The 24,273-nt window shown below is 39.4% G+C and overlaps 1 protein-coding gene across 7 annotated transcripts in view; it reads left to right on the top strand.

Annotated features, from left to right (window-relative positions):
* The window catches only part of Fhod3 (formin homology 2 domain containing 3), a 430,675-nt gene that overhangs the window by 389,595 nt on the left and 16,807 nt on the right, over window positions 1–24,273 (top strand). For 4 of the 7 annotated variants that reach the window (XM_070029306.1, XM_070029310.1, XM_070029307.1 and 1 more), the window contains 5 exons: window positions 5,330–5,512; window positions 6,870–6,989; window positions 7,668–7,829; window positions 10,729–10,919; window positions 19,115–19,307. In XM_070029306.1, the coding sequence (XP_069885407.1) occupies window positions 5,330–5,512; window positions 6,870–6,989; window positions 7,668–7,829; window positions 10,729–10,919; window positions 19,115–19,307 (849 nt within the window). Of the gene's footprint in view, window positions 1–5,329; window positions 5,513–6,869; window positions 6,990–7,667; window positions 7,830–10,728; window positions 10,920–19,114; window positions 19,308–23,132; window positions 23,157–24,273 lie in introns of all 7 variants that reach the window. The other 3 variants (XM_070029308.1, XM_070029303.1, XM_070029304.1) reach the window with 1 other exon arrangement.

Here is a 24,273-nt window from a genome sequence, read left to right as displayed (position 1 = left end):
AGAAGGATATTGGTCACAGACACAGAAAAGGGAATGTCACTTGAATTTAGAGAACACACAGGGAGTCTCAAAGAATAGAATGCCTTGTGACGACATAGGCAGAAATTAGAGCAATGTGTTTACAAGCCAAGGAATGTCAAGGATTAAGGGCAAGCACCAGAAGCTAAAAAAAGGGCAAGAAACAATTCTCCCTTCGAGCATTTGGAGAGAACATGGCCCTGCTAAGCCCTTGATTTTGGACTTCTAGCCTCTAACACTGAGAGAAAATGAATTTGTATTGTTCTAAGCTACCCAGCCTGTGGCACATTGTTATGATAGCCCTATGCAAGGCCCAAGCAGTTTGACTTTGAGGAACATGCCTATCCTATTCTAGGAAGAGGACTGGAGAGAATGAGCATTTTTTTCCCAGCTAAAAGGAAGTAGTACTGTGAGTCCTGGAGTCAGGCAGGCAGCATATCCAAGTGGGCATGTGGGAAGGCAGGGTAAGAGACAGCAGAGAGAGATAAGGAGAGGCATTGAGGCAGGTGTGAAGCAGTAGAGAGGAGCAGGCCAGACCTCTGTGTGAGGAATCCCCACAGGTCCTCACAGGCAAGGGAGAAGAGCAGTGCCTGATATCGGATGATCATAGATGAAGTATGATACTTAGGAAGTATCTTTCATGAAGGAGAAATAAGGTGTGGACTGGGTGCACTCTCAGGCTGTCCTATTTATACAACAGGTCCTTTAGAGATGGCAAAAAACAGATTCCCACATAAGGAAGCTTCAAATACAGTCAGAGCCAGCCACACTGAAGATCAAAATAAAAACTTCTTCTTTTAAAAATATTTCCCATTCCCATCTAGAGGACTTGAAAACCCATCAGTTTTTTGTTTGTGCTTTTTTCGTGCTTCTGTGCTTTTCTGAAGTATACTTCTCCTTGGATAAGAGAAGTTTCAGGCTCAATAAGTTACTTAGATTTTAAAATGAACCCTTTTTTTTTTCTTTTTCCTTATCTACCTGGCTTTCAGTTAAGCACCCTTTTGATTAGGAAAGAATGATGATAGTTACAGTAATGCCAATGTGTAAAGGAATGAACACAGCACTACACCTGACTTTTATGTCTCCTATTGTGGGCCAGGCACCAGGTAGGAGCCTTCCTATCAATGAGTATGAGGTACATCCTCACAAGGCTTAAGGTCCTTATCTTAAAGATAAAGATGAGTCCCAACATTCATCTGTGTCAGTCTCATAGGCCCAGGGGAGGTAGAGGATGTGAACTCCAGAGCCTGAGCCCACAGTATGAGTCTGGGGGTGGCTGGCCCAGGAACATACCTCAGGCCTGGGATATTTCTTCCCTGAAAATAAGAGATATAGCCACCCAGGAGGCAACATGGTACACCTCATAATGCTGCCTACAAGAGTTCTGCCTGGGAGTAATTGAGACATGAAACATTTGAAGTGAGAGGACTCAGCCACAGAATATACTAGTAACCCTCTAGCAATATTGTAATGCGTCAAAAGTCACCAGTAAACACATAGTCACAATAGCATTTGGAATTACAACATTTTTATCAGTTTCCTTCCAAAGCAGTTCCACAAACTGAACACTATGGACATGTGCAGCTTTATCCTCTTTGTTGTAGGTTAGTCCTGTGGGCTACAGGATGTACAGGAGCATCCATGACTGCTGCCCACTGCATACCAGAAACATCTACCCTCCCTAACTTAGCCCAAAGCCAAAAATGTCTCCAAGACATTGTTAAACCTCCTGTGGAGGTGAAAGCAATCTGTCTGAGGATCCTTGATCTATAAGCTGCTTACAAGAAGTCAGGGATTATATACCCCACAACACTTCTCATGTATGACTGGGAAGACTCTTGTGAAATGGCCCTCATAGAGAATATGGGATCTAGTACCCTGATCATCGACTAGCTCTGGCCATTGATTGCTGGGACTGTGGACATAGAAGACCTAGATCTATGTTCTGGGCAGTGCACCGGGCTTGTTTGGTAAGTCTTGCTGTACAAGAGTTAAATTGAGACAGAGAAGAGATGGAAGTTGTGAACTTGCAGATTTGCTAATGAGATTTCCAGCTAATGGCCAAACAGCCTTCAGCCATCTGCTTCTTGGATACATGTACCCTGGCACGGCACCACAGCATAATAGGGCCATTAGAAAGCTCTGTGTACCTAAATGTAATTAGGAAGTATTAAAGGACATCCTGCAGCTTTGCTTAGCAACCAGTGGTATGCATCTGGGATTATCATGCAACCCTAAGGAGTAGTTAACTTCATTAACAAAAAGAAAAGTATTAAACTTGAGGAAATTGTTTTAGAGTCATCTCTAAAGAATACAAATCATGTTTTCCCAGGTAAAATGTCATCAAATTATCATAAATGGATGTACAAAGAGGTTTGTTTTTCCTTTCCCATTCTTAGAATATGGTCTCCACAAAGGGTGGCACAATCAAATGGTCTCAAATGGCATTTTAAATAGCTCAGTTTGACTGTCAGCATCTTGGAAACAGAGGTTTCCTTTGGCTATTCATGCAGAACTATTTTCTGAGTAGTTAGTGTTGCACAAGACCTGTCTGCAGGTACTTGAGTAGATGCTAGACACATGCAGGTGAGCCTGCCCATGCAGAGGCTCAAAGAACCATGGAACTAGAATATGCTGAAGATTCACAGACCCTGCTGTTAATTGTGCATATCTAGTTTAATCCTTGTCAACTTTGGGACTGGTGTTAGGAGAAGAGGAACAACTCTGCTTTGGTTGTTAAACCTAGCACCCAGTATTTTATCTGTATGTTTGAAACAATTTCCACGACAGTGTGCTTCAACGAGTAGAAAGAACATACTATCAAGATGATTTCAGAGGGTTTTATTTTTCAGAAGAATACTATTTTCTCATGAGAATATGCAAGTTGTTTATAAACTCCGCTCAGCCCTGAATTTTCCAACTTTCTGATGTTGTCACCCACACCTTGTAGTATGTTCTTACCCATAATTGTACCGAAGGGTTCTATTCAAAATCACCAGGCAAGATAATTACTTCTTATGGTATCATATGTAGGTAAGTGAAATGGTCAGATCAATTGCATTTGGGTCCATGAAAATGGATATTTTTGTATTTTCCCTGAAATATGCATTTCATATATAAAAACCAATTATGTTTAGAGCAAATAGACATTGTCTGGAAGAAAGTTAAAAGCTGAGGCTGCCACATTTAGTATTATTTGATGTTTCTTTTTCTCTAAAACTAAATGGGGATCATAAAATCTTCAATAAACCTGATGTAGTAGAAAAGTAAGTTTAAATTTTACCCTATATTTATCCCATTATAATTTGTTTATGGGAGAAAGAGCATGAACTCACAGGAGGTGGTTTTGACCTGCTCGTCTACTGTCTTAAGGCTATTTTTATTGTCAGTGATGTGTAAAAAATAATAAAGTAGCAGATGGCAACCTTATAAATCTCCAACAGTGAACAAATGGTTTAAATTAAAGAGAAAAAAGTAAAACAGATTACTTTCTGAAAAGAACAAAGTAACAAAAAAAATCATTGCAAGACAATGCTTTCTGTGGGTCAAAAATGGTGTCAGCAAGTTTTGTTTTGGAATTCTTGTCATACCTAGAGCAATATAAAGATTACAGAAATGAAAACACAAATTTGAGTTAAATTTTTATAACTAGCTGAGTTCAAGTCATGGATGTTTTAAAAGAAGTAGTATCTGTCTGACTTGCTCATTTTTTAATCTCCTCTGTCTGGACAGAGGTGCAAGAACAAGGCAGTGGGCAAACAAAAAGCAAGATCTCTTACTTGATGCTCAAATTCTACCCAGATAGTCTCAGTTTGGAGCCAAGATGAAGAGCTAGTTAGAAGGGAATCTATCTGATGTGTTACTTTTTGTACTGTCACTCTGACTGCAGCTCTGAGTACACGTCTTCAGAGCAATTGTATCTTACTGGCTTCTGATAAATGAGAGGGCCTTATATGTTAAGACTTACCAAACTAAAGAATACTTCTCATTACTAGAGTTTAATTTTTTTCTAGTGAAATCATATGATTCTTCTGAAGCTATTATTTTTCAAATTCATTGTGATTAGAACTATTGCCTTACCATATGACTTTTAGAATCAACTTTTCAATATCTACAAATAATTCTTGCTAGTCTTTTGGTTGGAATTAAATCTATAGATAAATCTGGGGGAAAATTAACATCTTGACTGTGAGTCTCAATCCATGAATGTTTTGTCTCTCCATTTATTTGGGCCTTTGATTTCTTTCATCAGCATTTTCTAATTTCATTACACAGATCCTATATTTTACTTATTAGATTTATCAGCTATTTAACTTCATTATAAATAACTTTAAACAATTTTTGTCATTGTAAGAAAATGCTTTTCGTGGTTTAAAAATGGTGTTGCTAAGTTTTGTTGTGAAATTCTTGTCATTCCTAGAGCAATATGAGGAATAAGGAAATGAAAACAAAAATTTGAGTTAAGTTTTTATAATTAGATGTACTTCTGTATAATTACCTTATGCAACATTATTGAACTCACTATTTTAGAAACTTTTCTGGTAATTCTTAATAGTTTTCTATGTCGATGGTCATGTCATCTGCAAATAAGAACAATTTTATCTTTCTAATTCTTTGGCTTTTATCTTTGTGTGTACTTGATTAGACATTCTGTACAATGGTAAGTGGGAATGATAAGAGTAGACAAGAGAATAGAGGAATGTTTACCTTTTTAAAAATGTAATCCCTAACGACTTTGACCCTATAAGAATCATCTTTCTGGTGTCTTTTTTCTCTGCCTCCAACAATTAATTTTTATTAGAAACAAAAGCAAAATAACACACACTTTTCTTTTTCAAATTGGTATTGCTCTTTTTAAATACAATTGTATTTTTCCTCAATCAGACTTGAGTTTAATATTAAAATATTGTCATTTCTAAGTTTTGTAGCATAGCTTATAATTCACAAACAAAAGTAATTAGGAGTTATTTGTAAAAGAGTTATTTTGTACTCTTTCAATCCATGAGTTGTGTTATAAAGTATATATTCTTGGCATATTTCACATTATTTCCTAGGAAACAGGAAGTGTGGTTCTCTGGCCTTCTACCTTATTTTTCTTCTTTCTTTCACCTTCCACCCTTCTTGCCTAAAATGTTTTTCATGTTCATGATCCAAACAGTTCAGGGAAAGTTCCTTAGCATATATTTGGTTGTGAAAATATAATCGCTGTAAAGGATTAAAAATAGAATATTCCTATTAACTGGGAAATTGTAATAGGAATTTGAAAGCATCACTAACTAATCAGAACTGTTATATCGCCCCATCTTTCCAGAAAATTCTAACAATGATTCCCACTGAAGAGGAGAAACAGAAAATCCAGGAAGCTCAGCTGGCTAACCCTGAGGTTCCCTTGGGCAGTGCAGAGCAATTCCTGCTCATGCTCTCCTCTATCAGTGAGCTCTCAGCTCGGCTCCAGCTCTGGGCATTTAAAATGGATTATGAAACCACAGAAAAGGTAAGGACTTTGCACTAGATGCAAGTATTCAGAAATCTAGTGGGTTTTGTAAATTAATGCCTATTAAATGAATACTAAGCTAATGGAGTATTGTTTTAAGCACAGGTTCAGAGGGAAAGTTGATTATATTGGGTTTCATCAGTAACACTGGATGATGGGAACTGCCTGTACTGAATTATCAGTCTTCCAATAATGGGTTATTCTGAAGTGCCTGCCTGGCATCAGATTCACATGCCTAGTGGATTCCAAATTAATTAGTTTTAAAAATTGCAAAAATTAAACCTGATTCTTATTGTAGGAAATTTGGACAATTCAGGAAAGCACAATATAGAAACTTTCTTGTTATCTTTCTATCTGATGATAATCATCTAAGCTGCCATTAACAGCAGCAGGTAGCAGGACCTTGGGTACCTTTTAGGAGAACATGCTCAGTAGAAAGAGGAAAACAAAGCAGACTGCAAACAACTAAGAAGAGACCAAAAGAAAACAGAAGGTCTTGGGAAGCCCTTCTTAAGTAGGAAGCAGAAGGCCCAGACATCTTTCCTAGACCACCAGCAGAGTACATTTTTAGGCTGAGTGGGAAGCAGTGGAGAAATGGCAGTTAAGTACAGGAGAGATTAGTTACATGGATTTGCTGAGAGAAGACAGGCTCAGAAGTCCTGCTGAAAAAAATTATGCGTCTCCATCTCTTAGCAAAAGATGAATACCATATCCAAAACCCTAAAATCTACATATTCAAATCCAACACTTCTTGCTTACAAGTGGAAAAATTCCACTTCTAACCTCATGTGACAAATTACAGTCACAATACACACACACACACACACACACACACACACACACACACACACACACACACACACACACACACACACACACTAAACAAAAAGCCAGGTTTCAGTGGTTCACACTTGTAATCCTAGCTATTCAGAGGCTGAGAAATGAGGATCATGGTTTGAAGCCAGTGGATCAGAAAAGTCCATGAGACTCTTATCTCCAATTAACTGCATATCCCTCTCCCTACTCCCCCCCCCCCAAAAAAAAACCCTGGAAGTAGCACTGTAGCCTGTGCCTCAAGTGGTGGAGCTATAGCCTTGAGGGAAAAAAAATTCAGGGAAACACCCAGGCCCTGAGATCAAGCCCCAGAACTGGCACAAAAATAAAACAAAACACAGTACATGCATTTAAAATATTCTATAAAATTGCTTTCAGTGTTTCATACCAAGGAGAAATGTTCATCATGTGAGGTTGACCTGTGCTATGGAGAAATGTTATTATTTATTTCATGAAAATTTTTAAAAAGAGAGCCCAAATGTACCTTTGTTTTCATCTCCTATCTTTTTTTTTTAACTGAAAGGAAGTAGCAGAACCACTTTTGGACCTGAAAGAAGGAATAGACCAGTTGGAGCACAATCAAACTCTGGGCTATATCCTATCTACGCTCCTAGCCATTGGGAACTTTCTAAATGGAACTAATGTAAGTCTTCTCCATCCTATATCTTCCTGCCTCTCTTGTCAGAAAACCCATGCCATTTGCTGCTAGAGGATGTACTTCTGGTTCCCCAAAGTAGAACAACCAACTTTTATGCCTTCTTGTTGAAAATCGGAAGAAATTTTGGCCTTGAAATATTAAGGGTCATTTAAAAAAAAATCTTAACCTTGCTATAAATGAGGACACTTAGCAAAATAAGCATAAGCTTCTTCATAAGATATAGCTACTCCTGAAACTGATATTGGAATTTTCATCTACTTTATTTTTTCCCTCCTGAGCTTATTTATCTGGATTTTTTTTAAAAAAAAACAACTTATTGTCATTGCTGTTGGTCTGGCTTTGGCGAGAGTAACAGACCTATGTGTAGCAGGGCCAGAAGAGGAAGAAAGTATTGATATTCAAATATCAAAGACCCAGTCTTTTGGCACCCTGATTCAGGATGTGGTCTCAGGTGTGGCTCAGGGATGTGGCGGGAAAGGCTGGAGTCTCACCTTCATTCCTAGTATGCCTGGTTCATGTGCTGTCAGCGAAAGAGGATGGAGCATGTGATACAAGAGTTTCAGTCCCAGAGAAACTAAATATTGGGCATTGATACTGACCGTTGGTGCTATTCCAAGAGCCTATAGGAAGCTTATTTTTCTCATTTTTTATGTCATCAAACAGGCCAAAGCGTTTGAGTTAAGCTACCTCGAGAAGGTTCCAGAAGTCAAAGACACAGTGCACAAGCAGTCGCTTCTCCACCATGTGTGCTCCATGGTGGTGGAAAACTTTCCAGACAGCTCTGATCTGTACACAGAGATTGGAGCCATCACCAGGTCAGCCAAGGTACGTCCTTGACCAGAGAGCCACCGGCCTTGCCTTGGCCTTTACTGTTGGATCTTCCTGAGAATCATCTCCGCAGCACACATGCTCTATTAAGAAAGACATTCAGTGCTGTCTGTGTTCCCTTCTCTGGAGTTTGTGACTATGATTCGTTTCATGCCATTTCTAATGAGCTTTTAAGATCTTTTTCCTATCACTCGTTCTTGGTCAGATTCTTTCCTACTGAGGTATGTAAGACAAGCCTGACATCCAAGTTTTCACTCCTGCATCTTCTTTTGAGAGTGTTGAGTCTCCAAAATATTACAACTATGCAGTCTGTTTTAGGTGGGCAAATAGGTCAGCAAAATCCCACCTGACTCCTTCTGGAATGTCCCTAGGTCATACAGTAAAGTGTGGAGCCAGGGAAGAGGATAGGCCTGCCCTGCTGCCCAAAGTTAGGACATCCCAATGATCTTATGCACAGGGAATGTTTTTATAGGGCTGTAAACAGTATATAGCATTGGCCTCTCAGCTAAAGTGAGTACAGAGTTTTTTATCTTCGTGAACATATGGTTTATTAGAAAAGAGACAGTAACAATCTGTGGCCACATAGCTGCCTCTTGTGCAAGAGGATCTTTGGACAGAACTGGGAGAAATGAAGGTTGTGGAAAACACAGGAAGTTCACTGGAGGATACCCTTCAATAGGGCACAGTAGCTAGGCTTACATGGAGGAATCTTCGGGAAACACATGTATGTATCTGTGGAATGGAAGCTGAAAGTGCTGGAATACACTGGAGTCCAATACGAGACAAAGGGATAGGAGAGGGAAGAGTGAGCAAGGAGTAGATTCTGGCATCAAGGGTTTCCTTGCTGGCTCTCTTACTCTTCTAGCCTGATGGTCTTCTTAACTGAAGTGGAAAAAGGTGTAGCCAGCAGTTCCCCAGCTCTGAGAGCTGACAAAAGGTTTCTCAGAACAGAGTCCTCTATTAAACAGGCACTTATACCATCTTATTCTCTGCCATGCACTGTTCTATGGTCATTACAAATATTCATGTTCAGTGTCTTAACCAAGACAGAAAGACTTTAAGTGACCCAGCAGAGCTCTCCCCAGTTGCTGCTTCAAGTTCCTCAGGAGCATCTCCTCAGAAGAGGTTTTCTGTGGTGGTCTTGTTTGTTTAGGGGTTGGTCTTGGGGCTTAAAATTCAGAGCCTCTCCCTTTGACGCAGCTTTCCTGAAAGCTCACAGCTGGAAACTCTTCTAGTCTGGCATTTTTCTGGTTAATTGAAGATGGAGTCTTCAATGGTTTTCTTCTCATATATAATCCTTCAGTTATACCCAGGGACTTCCCCCAGCTATTTGGCTGTAACCAAATAGCCTTGACCTAGGAGTCTTGTTGTTATAGCTAATCACAGTGGCTGCCCTAGCCCTACCCCTCTCCAGTCTCAGACCTTTCCCCAAAGCTGAGTGGATGATTAGGTGACATTTAAATTATAGTGACATAACTTTTCTTGCCTAACAGCTGCCCAACAATACACAAGCCAAATCTGCAGCTAGCCCCTTCACACTAATTTTGGCAGTTACCGAAGATCACTGCAGACCTGATTTATGTGACTTACAACAGGAGGCCACAAAGCCTTTCACTTAGAATTCATTCCCAGAGCCTTTTAGGCTCCACAGCACAAGGAAATACAGGCCCTGCCCTCTCCTTCCTGGCCCCATGGAATCCACTGTGTCTTAGGGTTTTCTTCCTAAGGCATGCCAGAAATCCTCTTAGACATCTGCCTTCATTGACTTGATCCCCTCTCTTGTCCTTCTGAGGGTGGGCTAGTAGTCAGAAATCGCACCAGCAATTCCCTTCTAAGTGTTTTTTAGGCCTTGCTTACTACAGCCATTGGCATCTTGACAGTTGCAGCTCACCTCCACATCCTGCTGCTCCTCCAACTTCTGTCGGTGGCCCTCCTTCCCTTTCCAACCATTGCTCACTCCTTATCTTCCTCAGTTCCCCCCTTCAGCCCACCTGCTTGCTTATCTGATTATTTCTCTCTTACTTTCCCTCCCAATTTCTTTCTCATCTCCTCCTATTAAATGTGATCAAGTATATTTTTCAGAACTAAGTAATACTTTGATTCATCTAGGAATTTTATAAAAGCATTACCTTCGAAAGCCTTATCACAGTCCATTTCTGTTCATCTAAACTACTTACATGCTCTGTCATCTATTCTTTGTATGTATGGCTTTTATTTTCTGTCAAGGTCCTATGCCCTATGACCAATACAGGTCTGGTGAGTGCTGTGTGATCCCCAGTTTATATGAGGAAGTTCCTTAAGAGCTGAATTTGGTTGCATTTCATGTTTGTCTTTGCATGCTCACTGCCTGATATGGGTGTATACTAGTTCCTCCATGGTGATTAGTTGAATGTGTGAATGGTGAGTAGATAAAATAATTTGATACTCAAATTGTAAAGGAGATCAGAAAGAGAATCTAGCTGCCTGGCATAATCAAATCTGATCAGGGTGAGTTGTTTAGCCTTCTACAGTATTATCCTTCTAAAATATTCCAGAAGAATAAGAGTGTTCTGAAAACTTTTATGAGACATCTACTCAGTTCATCTTGTACTAGATTTCTTCATTTCATGTTTTAATTTACAGTTCCCAAAGACTTGCATAACATTTCTTTCCAAATAAGGCAGGGAAAGGTGATTCTGTCTCTGGGTTCATTTGGAGAATAGTTTTATCACTAAATAAGTTGATGTTGTGATAATGACAAATACTCATGTGAATAATTTTTAGGCTATGAGTATGTTTGTATTTCAAGATGCAAATTTGGTTTTGATGTTTGTCTTCCTGGAGGCACTTTGTTCTCCTGATTTCGGTTGGTGTCCAATTGTTTCAGTGCACTTGCAATGTTCTCTCTCATTTTCAGGTTGACTTTGATCAACTTCAGGATAATTTATGTCAGATGGAGAAAAGATGCAAAGCTTCATGGGATCACCTCAAGGCAATTGCAAAACATGAAATGAAACCAGTTTTAAAACAACGGATGTCAGAGTTCCTCAAAGACTGTGCAGAACGAATTATCATTTTAAAGATTGTCCATAGGAGGATAATTAACAGGTAAGTGTATTAAACTGATAGAAAGATCTATATTCTTGGAAATATTCTGCAAATAAGGATCTGTAGGTCTATTACAATTGTACTTTCTCCATATAGTAAGTGTACCTATGCTATAGATGCTGACTGTTTCATCGATATTTACATTTTTCTTACATAATAATATAATACAATTGAATCTTGAAGTTGGAAGGAATGTTAGACATCATTTGATGAAAAAATAATCCCATTGGACAAGGAATTGTATGTGTAAGATCTCTGACAAACCTAAATGTTTCTGCAACTGCTTGAGCAGTGTCACCTACAGAGAGTTTCTCCTTTGCAAGGCAGATATAGTTGTTAGAAAAGTTCTTCCTTGCTGGGGCCAGTAGTTCATGCCTGTAATCCTCAGGAGGCCTGGATCTGAGGATCCTGATTCAAAGCCAGCTTGAGCAGGAGAGTCTGTCAGACTCTTATCTCCAATTAACCACCAGGAAATTGGAAGTGGCATTGTGGCTCAAAGTGGTACAGCACTAGCCTTGAGTGAAAAAGCTCAGGGACAGTTCAAGCCCCATGACTGACAAAAATAGTTCTTCCTTTATTTGGCCTTCAGTCTGCCCTCTGAGAACTTTCCAGGGCGGATTCTCTGGCAGCTGCTCCATACATCAGGTGCCTGAGTAAGGGCTGGGCTCTGCTGTAAGGACCCTCCTTCTCTACACCAGTCTTCCTCAGAGTTACACTAGAGAAATATCAATGGGGGATCAGTCCTTCTTCTACCCACAAGGAGGCTGACTGGGGTCTAGCATGGCTCTGTGGCTGTCCAAGGCTCTTCCTTTAGTAAGTGTTGGCAGCCAGGACTTCAACCCAAGTGTTGTATCTTCCTAGGCCCCAGGGTGTTTCCTGACATGAGGCACCACTTTCTTCTCCTTTGCTTTGTCACAGAACATTGATGTAGGGACACTTTCCTCCCATCTCTCTCTCCTCCTCTTGTCTCTCTTTCTCTCCTTTCATTTTCTGTAAGCCACATCAGGCTTTCTAAAACCCAATTCTTTTTTTTAAAATAAGTTTTTTATTGTGAAAATACTGTACAGAGGGGTTACAATTACATGAACAAGGTAATGAGTACATTTCTTATCAAGCATTGTTGCTTCCTCCTTTGTTTTTCCCTTACCATCCCTTCTACCTCAACTATACTCGCCCCCTCCTGACTCCCCCCCCAAATTATGATGGTTCTTACAAGAACAGAAGTCTTTCTGGGGTTGCTAGTTTATAATCATGACTTGAGCTTAGACAGCCTGGACTCAGAGTGAGCTAGGCAGAGAGGACATAGAGGATAAAATAGGTAAGCTGGGTCAAAATACCATGGGTGGGTGACCTCTATTCGCTTCAGAGCCTCTTCCATTCACCATACTTCCCCCCTCTCCCCCGCCTAAATTGTAAAGTTCATTTTTCAATATAGCGTCTTGTACATCTCATTGTTACAATGGGTCCACCTGTATCCCTATTTAAACAATTTATTTTTTCCCTTCCCCAAATTATACCAACATCAAACACAGTGAAAACAGGGCAAAACTTGATTCTCTTGTCTGCACATGACACCCCCTCCTCCCAGCTTTTCTCATTTGCTGCTTCAGTCATCATAATTCCTTAGGCTTGACACCGTCTGGTGAGAAAAGAAGAGTCATATTAAGATTTTGGCTAGGATAGGAATAAGGGACTCAATTTCCTCAGCAAGTTGATAGCAAGCTATTAATCAGGACTTATAGAATTTAGTTGTTTAGCCATGAACCATTTTAATTACATATACTTTATCTAGACCTTTCGTTTTCTCTCTGGATAGGAAAATTTTATGAGTTTTTTTTTTTTTTTTTTACCCAATGTCGTACTAAAATTAAAGTACACTCAACATGGCTAAAAAGGAGAGGCAAGGAATGTGGGCTTTCATGCTTTGTATGATGAGATCAATTCCCAACTTTAAAAAAAATCTACAAACATAAATAATAAATAATTTCCTTTTGGAGGTCATGAAACTAGAACACTTTTATGTAGAATTATAAAGCTATTGTGCCTGATTTTCTTTTGTCCTAGACAGTTAAAAACTCATTTTGCTCATAAGGCTATTTGTTAAGATATAATGCATTTGCTTGGATTGTTCCATCCAAGCTGGTCACTTGCTGATGGTTGGTCTTGCCTTACCAAACTTCTTATGTGCTCATTATTGGCCATCCCACTGGAGATCACCAGGCTGGGCCAGAAATTCACTATAGCTATGATTGGCTGTAACAGGTGTATGGCAAATGTGAGTACAATGTAGTGGCCACCCCTAAAGTATATAACCTTGTGTAAAAAGGAAATCTCTAGCAAGATGTGTGTGTGTGTGTGTGTGTGTGTGTGTGTGTGTGTGTGTGTGTGTGTGTGTGTATGTGATTACAGCAGGAAGACATTGTTGAAATACAGATGAAAGATAGTTAGAGAGCTCCATTGCCTTGTTTCACTTTTCTGCTCTTCTTCCTGGCAGAATTCCACAGGAGCTTTGCACCTTTCCTATTGGGAAAATAAGACTCAGAAACAGTTGTAAGACCTTGTTTGGGGCCCTATAGCTTGTAACTAGTGTACTTGTCTTAGACATGCATCTCAGCTTAAATTTAAGACTTTAGAAAATTATAAGTAGTTTAACCATTACCTCGGGCAACACCTATTTTTCAAAACTATTGCTTGACTCAGAAAATCTTGTTTTCCTTGTTGGACCTCTGTACTAGCCTTTTTCCTGCTGCCCTAATTGCCTGACTCATTCTGTGGATGTGTAAACTTGCTCTTCCATCCCTATAGATAACTATGTTACTCTGCAAAAGGCACTTGGAAAAATGCAGCAGGTGAAAGGAGAGGGCAAAAGCTTCCTTAGGAAACCCAGTGAACTGAGAAGAGGGATGAAGTATCCTAAGCAGGCAGAAGACAAGCGCACAGACTGGCATCCCATTTCCTGAAGTCTGCCCTCCCCACTTGAGGCCAAACACCCCACTCATTGATACACTGCAGTGAATAAGCCAGTGATGGAGCAAATCAAAGATGTTTGGCTGATGCCTGGGGGTAGCCATGATGGGGGCCAACCCCACTATGACCATATGACCTTTATGTCATATACTCTAGAAGAAACCAAGTCAACAAAGTCCCTGAAATATTTACTCCCTCAAAGCCCAGCCTTCTGAAAGCATGTCTTATACTTCCCTTTATAAATGCATATTTGGATTTTCTTTTCCTGATGTGAATTTGCCTAGCTTGTTGTTACATCATTGTTTGTGAAATACATGCTTGGGTCACTTTTTTAATTTATTTATTTTTTAATTGTTATTGTAAACATGATGTACAGAGGAGTTACATTTGCACAAGTCAGGTAATGAGTACATTTCTTTTTGAACAGTATCACCTTTTCCTCATTTTCTCCCAGGGTTTTCCTCTTGACTCTCCCCGCCTTCACCCAAGTTGTATACTTCATTTTCAACATAATTAGTAAAGGTCTTCTATTCTGTGGGCTTCCTATTTATCTTGCTAGCTATATCCTTTGCCATGCAGAAACTCTTGAGTTTGATGCAATCCCATTGATCCAGTCTTTCTAGATCTTTACTTAGGAAGTTTTGACTTGTGCCAAGGAGCCCTAGTGTTTCCCCTATCCCTTCCTGCAATATTTTTGTGGTATCTGGTCATACATGGTCTTTGATCCATTTAGAAATGCTTCTGGTGCAGGGTGATATAAGGTTTCAGTTTCCTGCACCTGTACAGCTGGTTCTGCCAGCACCATTTGTTAAAGAGGCTGTTTTTCTTCCATTTTATACTTCCATCAGAAAGAATTACATTGCACCATTTGTAAGGAAATGGAAAGACTTGGAAAAAACTTGTACTAAGCAAAATAAGTCAGACCCAAATAAACACGGTTTCCCTTGTTTGTAATTATTAGAATGCACCTATAAACCTACAAGTAAATGTGATAGTAAAAGAGAAATAACTACTCTTGGACATGATTAATTAAGCAGCACTCTAAACATTCATACAGTGGGACTAAAGGAGGATATTCTCAGGAGAGGATCACAAGAGCTCCATAACTATGTACATATAACTATATAAAATGATGCTTATCAAAATGAACTCCAAGAAATGGAACAAGAGGGTTTTTTAAAATGTACTGTTTATAGTTCTTTTTTTTTTTTCGCTTATTCCCTTTTGTTGATGCATTTGACTTCTGTAGCCTTTGTCTTGTATGTAAGTCTATCTGATTTGGGAAGGGGAAGCACAGAAACAGTGGGACAACCAATTCACCAGCAATACTCACTAGACACTATGCTGGAAATGAGTTGTACAACTTCCAAGGAGGGAAAAACGGGGAGGACAAAGGAGTGGGTGACACTGTTCAAAATGAAATGTACTCGTTACCTGACTTATGTAATTGTAAGCCCTCTGTATATCACCCTTACAATAACATTTAAAAATAAAAATAATAAAAATACTTTTAAAAGGCTAAACATAGATCTTCCTTATGACCCAGCAATTTCACTCCTGGGCATTTATCCAATAGAACATTTTTTTGTTAATTCTATATTTAGATTTGGATGCCTCCTGGATCTCAAAACAATGCTCTATGTGGAGAATAAGAGATCTTAGGTTATTTTTACATACAAAAGAGGACTCAGAAAGATCATAGGAATAAGGTGAAATAGTTTTCCAGCTGGAAGCTAATGGATCCTTTCCTTGATTTTTCTTTTTTATGTGGGTTTTGGATTGTGATCTGAGGAAATATATGTAGTGTAGTAACAGTATTCTATCTTATCCTCATGTCATGTCATACACTATATTTTATATCTAAAATGTAATGCCAGTTGGATGTAGAAGCCAGGAAGACATTAGATGGTGCGGGGGTAACAGGAAGGTGCTGTTTTACATGAGGTGGTCAGAAAAGACTTCCCTGGGAAGGTGATATTTGGTTGAGAGATTTGGAATGAAACTAACATGACCAAGGCAGCTACTATGGTAAAAAAAAAAATGTTCTAGGCATAGCAAAAAACTTGCACTTGGGATCTGGTCATTCATTGTCCTCCCTGGTGGAGTGACCCCCTTACCCTCCCACCACCATAAGCACTGCTAGTATCAGTTCCTTGGCCTATGTGTCTAGCCAGGGTTTCCTACATACTACACAAGGACCTGAAGCCCTGGAATGGGTTTATTCAAAGAATAAACAAATCCAGTGTGACTGGAGTCATGAAAGACAGGTAGTAGAATCAGTTATGGATGGCCTTGTCTTGGTACCTGTTTGGTTTATCCATTCATTTATGAATAGATATTTAGTTTTAATATTCACATTCTAGCTATTGGGAATAATGTTTCTATAAACATTTTTTTTGCCAGTCATGGGGCTTGAACTAAGCCTGGGTATTGTCCCTGAGCTCTTCATCTCTACCACTTGAGCCACAGAGCTAATTCTGGTTTTCTGGTGATTAATTGGTGATAAGAGTCTGATGGACTTTCTTGCCTGGGCTGACTTTGAACTGCAATCCTCAGATCTCAGGCTCCTGAGTAGTTAGGATTACAGGTGTGAGCCACTGGCACCTAGCTTCTATGAACATTTGTGTAGGAGGTTTGGTGTGTGCAGATTTTCATTCCTTTTGGGTGTATACCCAAGAGAAAATTTCCTAGGTGTACTGTAGGTGTACATTTAATTTCCTGCAGAATTGCCAGATGCTTTTCTGTAGCAGCTAAACCCATTGCTGTTCCCACCAGTACTCTGAGAGAATTCCCATTTCTCTACATTTTCACCAATGCTTGTTTGAAGTTTTGATTATAGCATCCTAGTAGGTGTGAAGTGGTTTTGATTTGTATTCCCCTATGTAATTATGATGGCGAGCATCTTTCTATGGATTTCCAGACTCTGCTTATTTTTTAGGAGCCTATTTAAATCCTTCCTTCATCTTTTTTTTCTTTTTGTTATTTAGGTATAAGATTTCTTTGTGTTTTCTAGACACAAGTGCTTAATCTCACACATGATTTGCAAATGTTTTCTCCCATTCTGAAGGTTGTCTTTTCTCCCTCCCTCCCTTCCCCTCTCTGTCTCTCTGTCTCTATCTGTCTTTCTGTCTGTCTGTCTTTCCCTCTCTCTCTCTCTCTCTCTGCTGTCCCTCAGCTCTTCAGGTCAAGGCTAGCACTCTTAACACTTGAGCCACAGCGCCACTTCTGGTTTTCTAGTGTTTAATTGGAGATAAGAGTCTCACAGACTTTCTTGCTCTGGCTGGCTTTGAACCGTGATCCTCAGATCTCAGCCTCCTGAGTAGCTAGGGTTACAGGCATGAGCCACAAACACCCAGCTGTCTTGTCTCCTGATGATATTCTGTGAAGCACAAATGATTTTAATTTTGGTGAACTTCAGTTTCTCTCTCTTTCCAATGGTTGCTTATGTTTTTGGTATCTTATCTAAACAAACACTGACTAAATCAGAGTTGTGAGATTTATACTTTGTATTCTTTTAAGAGTTTTATAATTTTTGTTAGTATTTTTCAACTCCCTCTAAACACAATTAGTATGATTTACTTAATTTTTCCCACAAAAAAGAATAAATCAATCCTCATTGAAGAAATACCACCCATGTTCAAATTATACAAATGAGAGTGATCAAAACAAATGGTTTGGTCTATAGTGACATTTTAATGTAATGCTATTCATTCTATAAATTTTTCTCTCTGTTTCTCACTGTTTTCTTTCTTATTTCCTAATAACTAAATTTAAAACAAATAGACTAATAATTTTAGTTCATATTCTAATTGGCTAAAATAAAAATAAACTTAGCCAAGCTGAAATTGTATTTTTCTAATCAAATTAGAATTATATGTAATATAAAAAATATTTATTCTGAGCAAATTTTAGAAGTACTTATTTACAAACCATCTATTAATGTTATCTGTCATGTATCATATCTATCCCAAGTATTCACTAAAAGAAATTTTTCCCTAGTAATACAGAGCTCTAAAGTAGTCTCTCAAGCTTGCTAGGTAGGTGTTCTACCACTTGAGCCATGACTCCAGCTATTTATTGCTTTAATTATTTTGGGGATAGGATCTTGTGTCCCAAGACTGTTTTAGACCATGATCCTCCTTATCTATCCCTCCTATATATAGATTATAGACTTGTGTCACCATGCCTGACTTGTTTGTTGAATTTGGATTTTACTAATAACTTTTTGCCTGGGCTGACCTCAAACTGTAGTCCTCCTGATCTCTGCCTCCTGAGAAGCTGTGAGTATGGTGTATACCACCATGCCTCACTCTCATTATTAAAGCAATCTCTAAGCAACATTTCTTATTACTATTCAATTATTATATAATCTAGAAATGGCACTATTTTCCTTAAAATTGGACTTCAGTTATGAAAGCTGTAAATTTCCATGTAGAACAGTGGCACTCATTAGACACTATGTGGAAAATGAACTGTACATCTCGTGGGTAGGGATGGGAGGGAAAAACTGGGAGAGAGTGAGACATGGTTCAAAATAATTGTGTTCATTGCCTGATACATGGAACTGTAACCCCTCTGTTTAACACCCTGACAATTACAATAAAAATTAAATCTAAAATCTCATTAGAAAAATGTTAAAACACCAATTAAAAATAAACAGTCCTTTGAATGAATTTTACGACCTTGACTTAATCTCCATCAATGAAAAAGTGAGTTGAATATGGCTTTATGTACATTTTTACTAGAAAAGACACTTGAAACATTTCCCCTCAGAGCTTAGTCCATTGGTTTCTTAAGATTTTACATACGTAATTTGTGTTCCTTTAAACTGAAGTCACAATTATGTACTGTAACCCCTCTGTACTTCTTTATAATAACAATAAAAAATAAAAATAAATTAGAAAGCCAAAGTCATGAGTCTGGTGCTGGTAAATCATGCCTGCATTCTAGATGCTCAGGAAGCTGAGATCTGAGGATCAAAATTCAAAGCCAGCCCAGGGAGGAAAGTCTGTGAGACTCTTATCTCCAACTATCTAACAAAAATCCAGATGCAACACTGTGGGCTTAATTGGTAGAAGCTCCAATACAAACACACACACACACTTGGTAGAAGCTCCAGTACAAACACACACACACACACACATGCACACACGCACACACACACACACACACACACACACACACACACACACCCTGAAATCACTGCTATTACTGCTTTTTCCTTGCAGATTCCACTCTTTTTTGCTCTTCATGGGCCATCCTCCTTATGCAATTCGAGAAGTGAACATAAACAAGTTCTGCCGGACCATTAGTGAATTTGCACTAGAGTATCGCACCACCAGGGAAAGGGTTTTGCAGCAGAAACAAAAGCGGGCCAACCACAGAGAAAGAAATAAGACCAGAGGGAAGATGATCACCGACGTAAGTTTCACAAAAAAGTCTCTTGATGTTGTTGTTTTTTTGTTTTGTTTTGTTTTTGTGGGGCTTTTTGTAAATAAGATCCACCATCAAACCTTCTCACAGTTTGGGTAGTTGTGCGATATGGAAAAAAAAATTCTCCTTAAAAAAATGGTCTTCCTCTATTTCTGAGAATATGTAATCTGTGACAAATCAAGGCCTAGGTCATGTAAAAATTAAGATTGTGTGGCTGGAGGAGAAATGCATAGTTTATGTTGGTGTGTTGTATGAAGCCCATATCACTTAAATATTTGATAAAATTGGAAAAGGAAAAAATATCAAAGATAGCCTGTGATCACAGGAAGACAAGGAGGTGTTAATTTGGAAATGCTTGAAGATTTCAATCACCATAACAATGTTATTCATTCAGTCACATGGACCACGCTTTGGGGGCATGTGAATAGAAAACTGACGTAACTGCTCCAAGATGTGATTTGATGAGCCCTTGGCAGTTCTTCAAGTCACAGAATGTCAGAAAGCAAAGGTATTCAGGGAAACAGTGAATCCAGCAGTATTCTTATAGGACCATGAGATGCCTCTGGATACTTACATATTCATTCCCCTTGTTCCTGGGTTCTTAATCCCCTCCAGGTCAGGCTAGCCCTGAGCTTAGTTAGTCCTTGGGTGCATAACACACTCAAAACAGGATATGCTCAGTAGGTGGAGTGAAGAGAGGCACAAAAACAATAAAGAAAGCCAGAGCAGGTCCCCTTTTCCAGTGTGCCTTTGTGAAACATGGAACCCCAGCCTGTTAGCTCTTTCTTTTCGAGTAAGCTTAAAGTTTAGTTGCAGAAAAAAGAAGAAAATTACCAGGAATACTCCTTTCTTCACATTTCTTCTTACTTAAACAGACTCAGAAAAAAATAAAGTCATCTTTAATACTGACAGATCATATTTGGAACCTATTGAATGTCTCTTCAGTTTGTTTGTTTTTCATTGTTTGTATCCATGCTTGTGAACTTCTACTTGTGCAGGAATTGAAGCAGTACATGAGTTTTCACTGATAGAAGGAATAGAATGAGTCAAGGGTTAAGTAATGTGGAGTATTGTCACCCCTTGTGGTTTAAGCTTCATCTGAGCTCGTGTCAGGCACATTTCTTTGAGGAGGAAGGAAAGCAATGAAGAAGACCTCATGGAGGCTATCTTCTGCAGCCAGAGGTGTGTTCATGTTGTAGACAAAACAGAGGAAATGTGTTTATTTCTCTCTCACAGAGTCCACATTCCTGAGGGGTCTTTTCATAAGGAAACCCAGATGCACTGACTTAGACGTTTTGCTGTACTTTCAAGACAATTCTAAAGAAATCCATGGACTAATAGTCTCCTTACCACCCACCTCTACCCAAACCTCTTACTTCCTTGGAACTCTCTGGAGCCTTAGAAGCACCAAAATATCTCTCTCTCTCTCTCTCTCTCTCTCTCTCTCTCTCTCTCTCTCTCTCTCTCTCTCTCTCTCTCTCTCTCTCTCTCTCTCTCTCTCTCCCTCTCCCTCTCCCTCTCCCTCCCTCCCTCCCTCCCTCTCTCTCTCTCTCTCTCTCTCTCTCTCTCTCTCTCTCTCTCTCTCTCTCTCTCTCTCTCTCTCTCTCTCTTTCACCCCCCCTTCCTGCAGCTTCTGGAAGCTCTGAATGCCATGCCATTGGCTAAAAGTCTGATGTCTTCTCCCGATACTGGTTTCTGCAGGATCTTTATCCTCCTGGAGGGTTAAGGCAGCAAACTGAATCCACTTGGTCAAACTATGGCCTACACTTCATTCCCAAGTATTACTTTTAAACTATTTTTTAAAAGGACTCATTTATTTAGAAATGAGACACATTGTAGGGCAAAAGAACACAAGCTCAATATGCTTATAGTTAAGAAAACATCAGAATTTCTTGCCAAATTCTTGAGATTGTTTTTAACAGATCCCACTAATTTTAAAATGGTGAGAATAGCTAACTTTCCTAGTCATAAACAGAGGTAAATATTTCTAGGTTTTGATTTGGTAATATTTAAGTTCACATTAAGATCTGGACAGTATGGACCTCTGGGTTCACATTTATGGTTATTAAGAGGCTATAATGGCATTTATATAGAACGACTGCCATCTGCTGGAATAGTAGAATATTGTCACTAAGGCAAGCTGGCTTCAGATACTCCAACTCTCAATGGAGAAACATTCATGCGTGTCCAGAATTACAGTGGACATCAAAGAAGATGTAAGTAACGCTTATAACCAAGGAAAGCTTATGCAAGGATAGCTTATAACCAAGAATGTCAAGATTTGGGTGGAAAGTTACATACATACAACAGATCCCAAAGCCATGCAGTCGATATAGATTAATGGAACCTCAAATATTGAGGTTTTAGAGAAACCTATAATACATCATGTTTAATATAGATTCACTGAATAAAATGAGAATGAAGTGATAGCAATTAAACTGAGATGAGACACCGAGGGTTAACTTTGAAGATATTATTTTGTAGAGTCAGGTTTGTATCAGCTCTAGGGAACTGTTTCTCCCCCACCCTTCCTGCTTGTGGTCACACACCGAACTTCACTTTCCTTGGTCCAGGAAGTACCAGGCAAGGCTCAATTAACCATCTTCATCTTTCTACTCCAAACTGGCTCAAGAGCAATGGTGACAGAGACAAAGCAGCTCTAAGCATCTATGCTCCTTTCTCCTATTGTCCTAATCCAAATGGGCTGAGTGGGAAGTGTGAGGACTCCACTGTGCAGGCAGCAACCTCAGCTGCTTCTATGGAATGGGGATGATGATTACTTTTAGGGCTATGGAGAGGGTGAAGGTTTTATAAGTACAACATCGTGACATGTGCTGATTGCTGAAAAACTGGCAGCCATCCTGGTTAAATAAATAAGCTATAAGACCAAAAAAAGAAGAAAAAAGGATAGTGAAGCAGTTCTGTTGTCTCTTGTCACAATGCCATTTGGGTGGAGTGGTGTGGAATGTGTGTGGTGCCCTGGAAGCTTTCTGACATTTTAACTTCCAAAAGTATCAAAGAAGTTGGGTTTGATATAATCTGGGTGGAAATACTTAAATTGAAGGCACGTTTAATCTAAATCAAGAGATTGGGATGTCTTTTTCATCTTCCATTTGTATTTAGCAAAAGGCTATTTTATGTAATTTTAAATAATAAAGTGACATCTGGCAAAGTAATTGCAAGCACAGAGAATCTGTCTCAGTGACAACCATGAAAGACAGGTGAAGTTTTATAAAGAGCTTAACTTCTCTGAGGAGAGAGTAACTTGATACATTCTGCTTGGGAGTTGTCTACTTGTCCTCTATGGCGTGTGTGTAGATGATTAGGTACAGTCCAAGCCCAACAACCTGTCACGGAAGGGGATAACACTCAGGATGAGAGGGGACAGCAGCTAATGACAGAGCCAGGTGAATGGAGGCTGGTCCACTTACTGAGCTTGAGTAGCCAGCAGGAGGTGGAAGACCCAATAGAATATAGCCAGGCATGTATCAGGATTCTGAACAGGGTCTAAAATCAATAGTAGAGAAACCAGATGAGCTGATTGTCGGTCCTATGAGCATCCCTGGTAGGTTGTCCTGGAGCCCTTCCAGTCCTCACTGCCTCTGATCAGGGCTGGACTTGAAGCTCACAGAACAATTATCCAGATAAAGATAGGAGAGTAGGGCCTGGCAAGTCCCTGGTTTGTGGTGACCAATTTCCCCTTTCAAGAATGTGATGTGATGTTGAGATCTCATCTGTGCTGACTTCTGTACCTTCTAAGAATCCTTCTTTTCCATCCTGTCCTGTCCTGTCCTGTTCTGTCCTGTTGGGTAGACCGATGATGAAGATGAAGTTGAGGTATGACCATTTATAAACTTGAAGAACACCGCATTTGACTTTCCCATGTGTGCTGTAGCATCTAACTTACTGTCGTCAGCATGAAGTATCAGCACCATTCAGAGCTTTAAACCATGCATGGACTTTTTTTTAACTGGTTGATTTTTGTGTGGTCACTAACTACCTAATGAGTTGTCATCATGCTGTGTATGTCAGAGGTGAAGGGTTAACTGCATTTTCCAAGCCATCTGTGACTCTAGGTGAATCATTAGCCCTGCCACTAGTGGCAGGTCCAGGGAATCTTTTTATATCTTTTTTTTCATCTCCCTTTCTGAGCCTTTTGTAAGTTAATTGTGAAAACAATTCTAAAATAGCTATATGTGTATGGTGGGCAAGGTGGTAAGAATCAAGGCTAGCCTAGACTACATAGCAAGATCTTGTCTCAACAACAAAATGAAGTAGAATAACTACAAATAAAGAATCCTAAAACTAAGAGGAAGTGAGTCAGCGACCAAGAGCCAGGCCAGAGCTATGGTCACTACCCATGGACATAAATGTGCCCATTTCTTTTGACTAGGTCCTATGCTATGTGTGTGGAGCTGGGAGGGTTGGGTTTTCTCACCTTAGAACCAGAGATGAAACTGACGGGCTGATCATGAAAAATGAGGAGGTCAAGTCACACAGCTTTGTATCCTAAGCTCTGTTGGTGTGGCTGAAAAGAGGAAGGTAGGGATGGATTTATAGAGTTCTTGGTAGTTTGACTTAAGGAGTTTTGCCTGGATATTTGGCATTGTGTATATACAGTATTCTAATATATCTCTTCAATGCCTATTTGTCCAGGTAGAGTTAGAGAAAATCATCATGGGTTTGCAATACATATTTATCTAAACAACTACATTTTTGACAAAACTGAAAATATTGAGTGTTGCTGCATTCCATTTGGACTTGAGTTTATGCATCATGTTCTGTTCTGCACCCTGGCATGTGGCCCACTTCAGTCTTTGGCCATTTAATCTTACAGGGCCTTAGTTTCCTTTTCTTCAAAATGAGGTCAGGCTAGCTAGACCTAGGCAAATTCTTCCAAGCTCTTAGCTGGAAAGATAAAGCTGAGGACATTTGATTAAGAAGGTGTATTTTC

The sequence above is a fragment of the Dipodomys merriami genome, unplaced genomic scaffold (assembly GCF_024711535.1).
Source record: "Dipodomys merriami isolate MVZ:Mamm:240054 unplaced genomic scaffold, mDipMer1.0.p SCAF_2, whole genome shotgun sequence".
NCBI lineage: Eukaryota > Metazoa > Chordata > Mammalia > Rodentia > Heteromyidae > Dipodomys > Dipodomys merriami.
The sequence above is the reverse complement of the archived record's forward strand: the minus strand, read 5'-3'. Positions and strand labels throughout refer to the sequence as shown.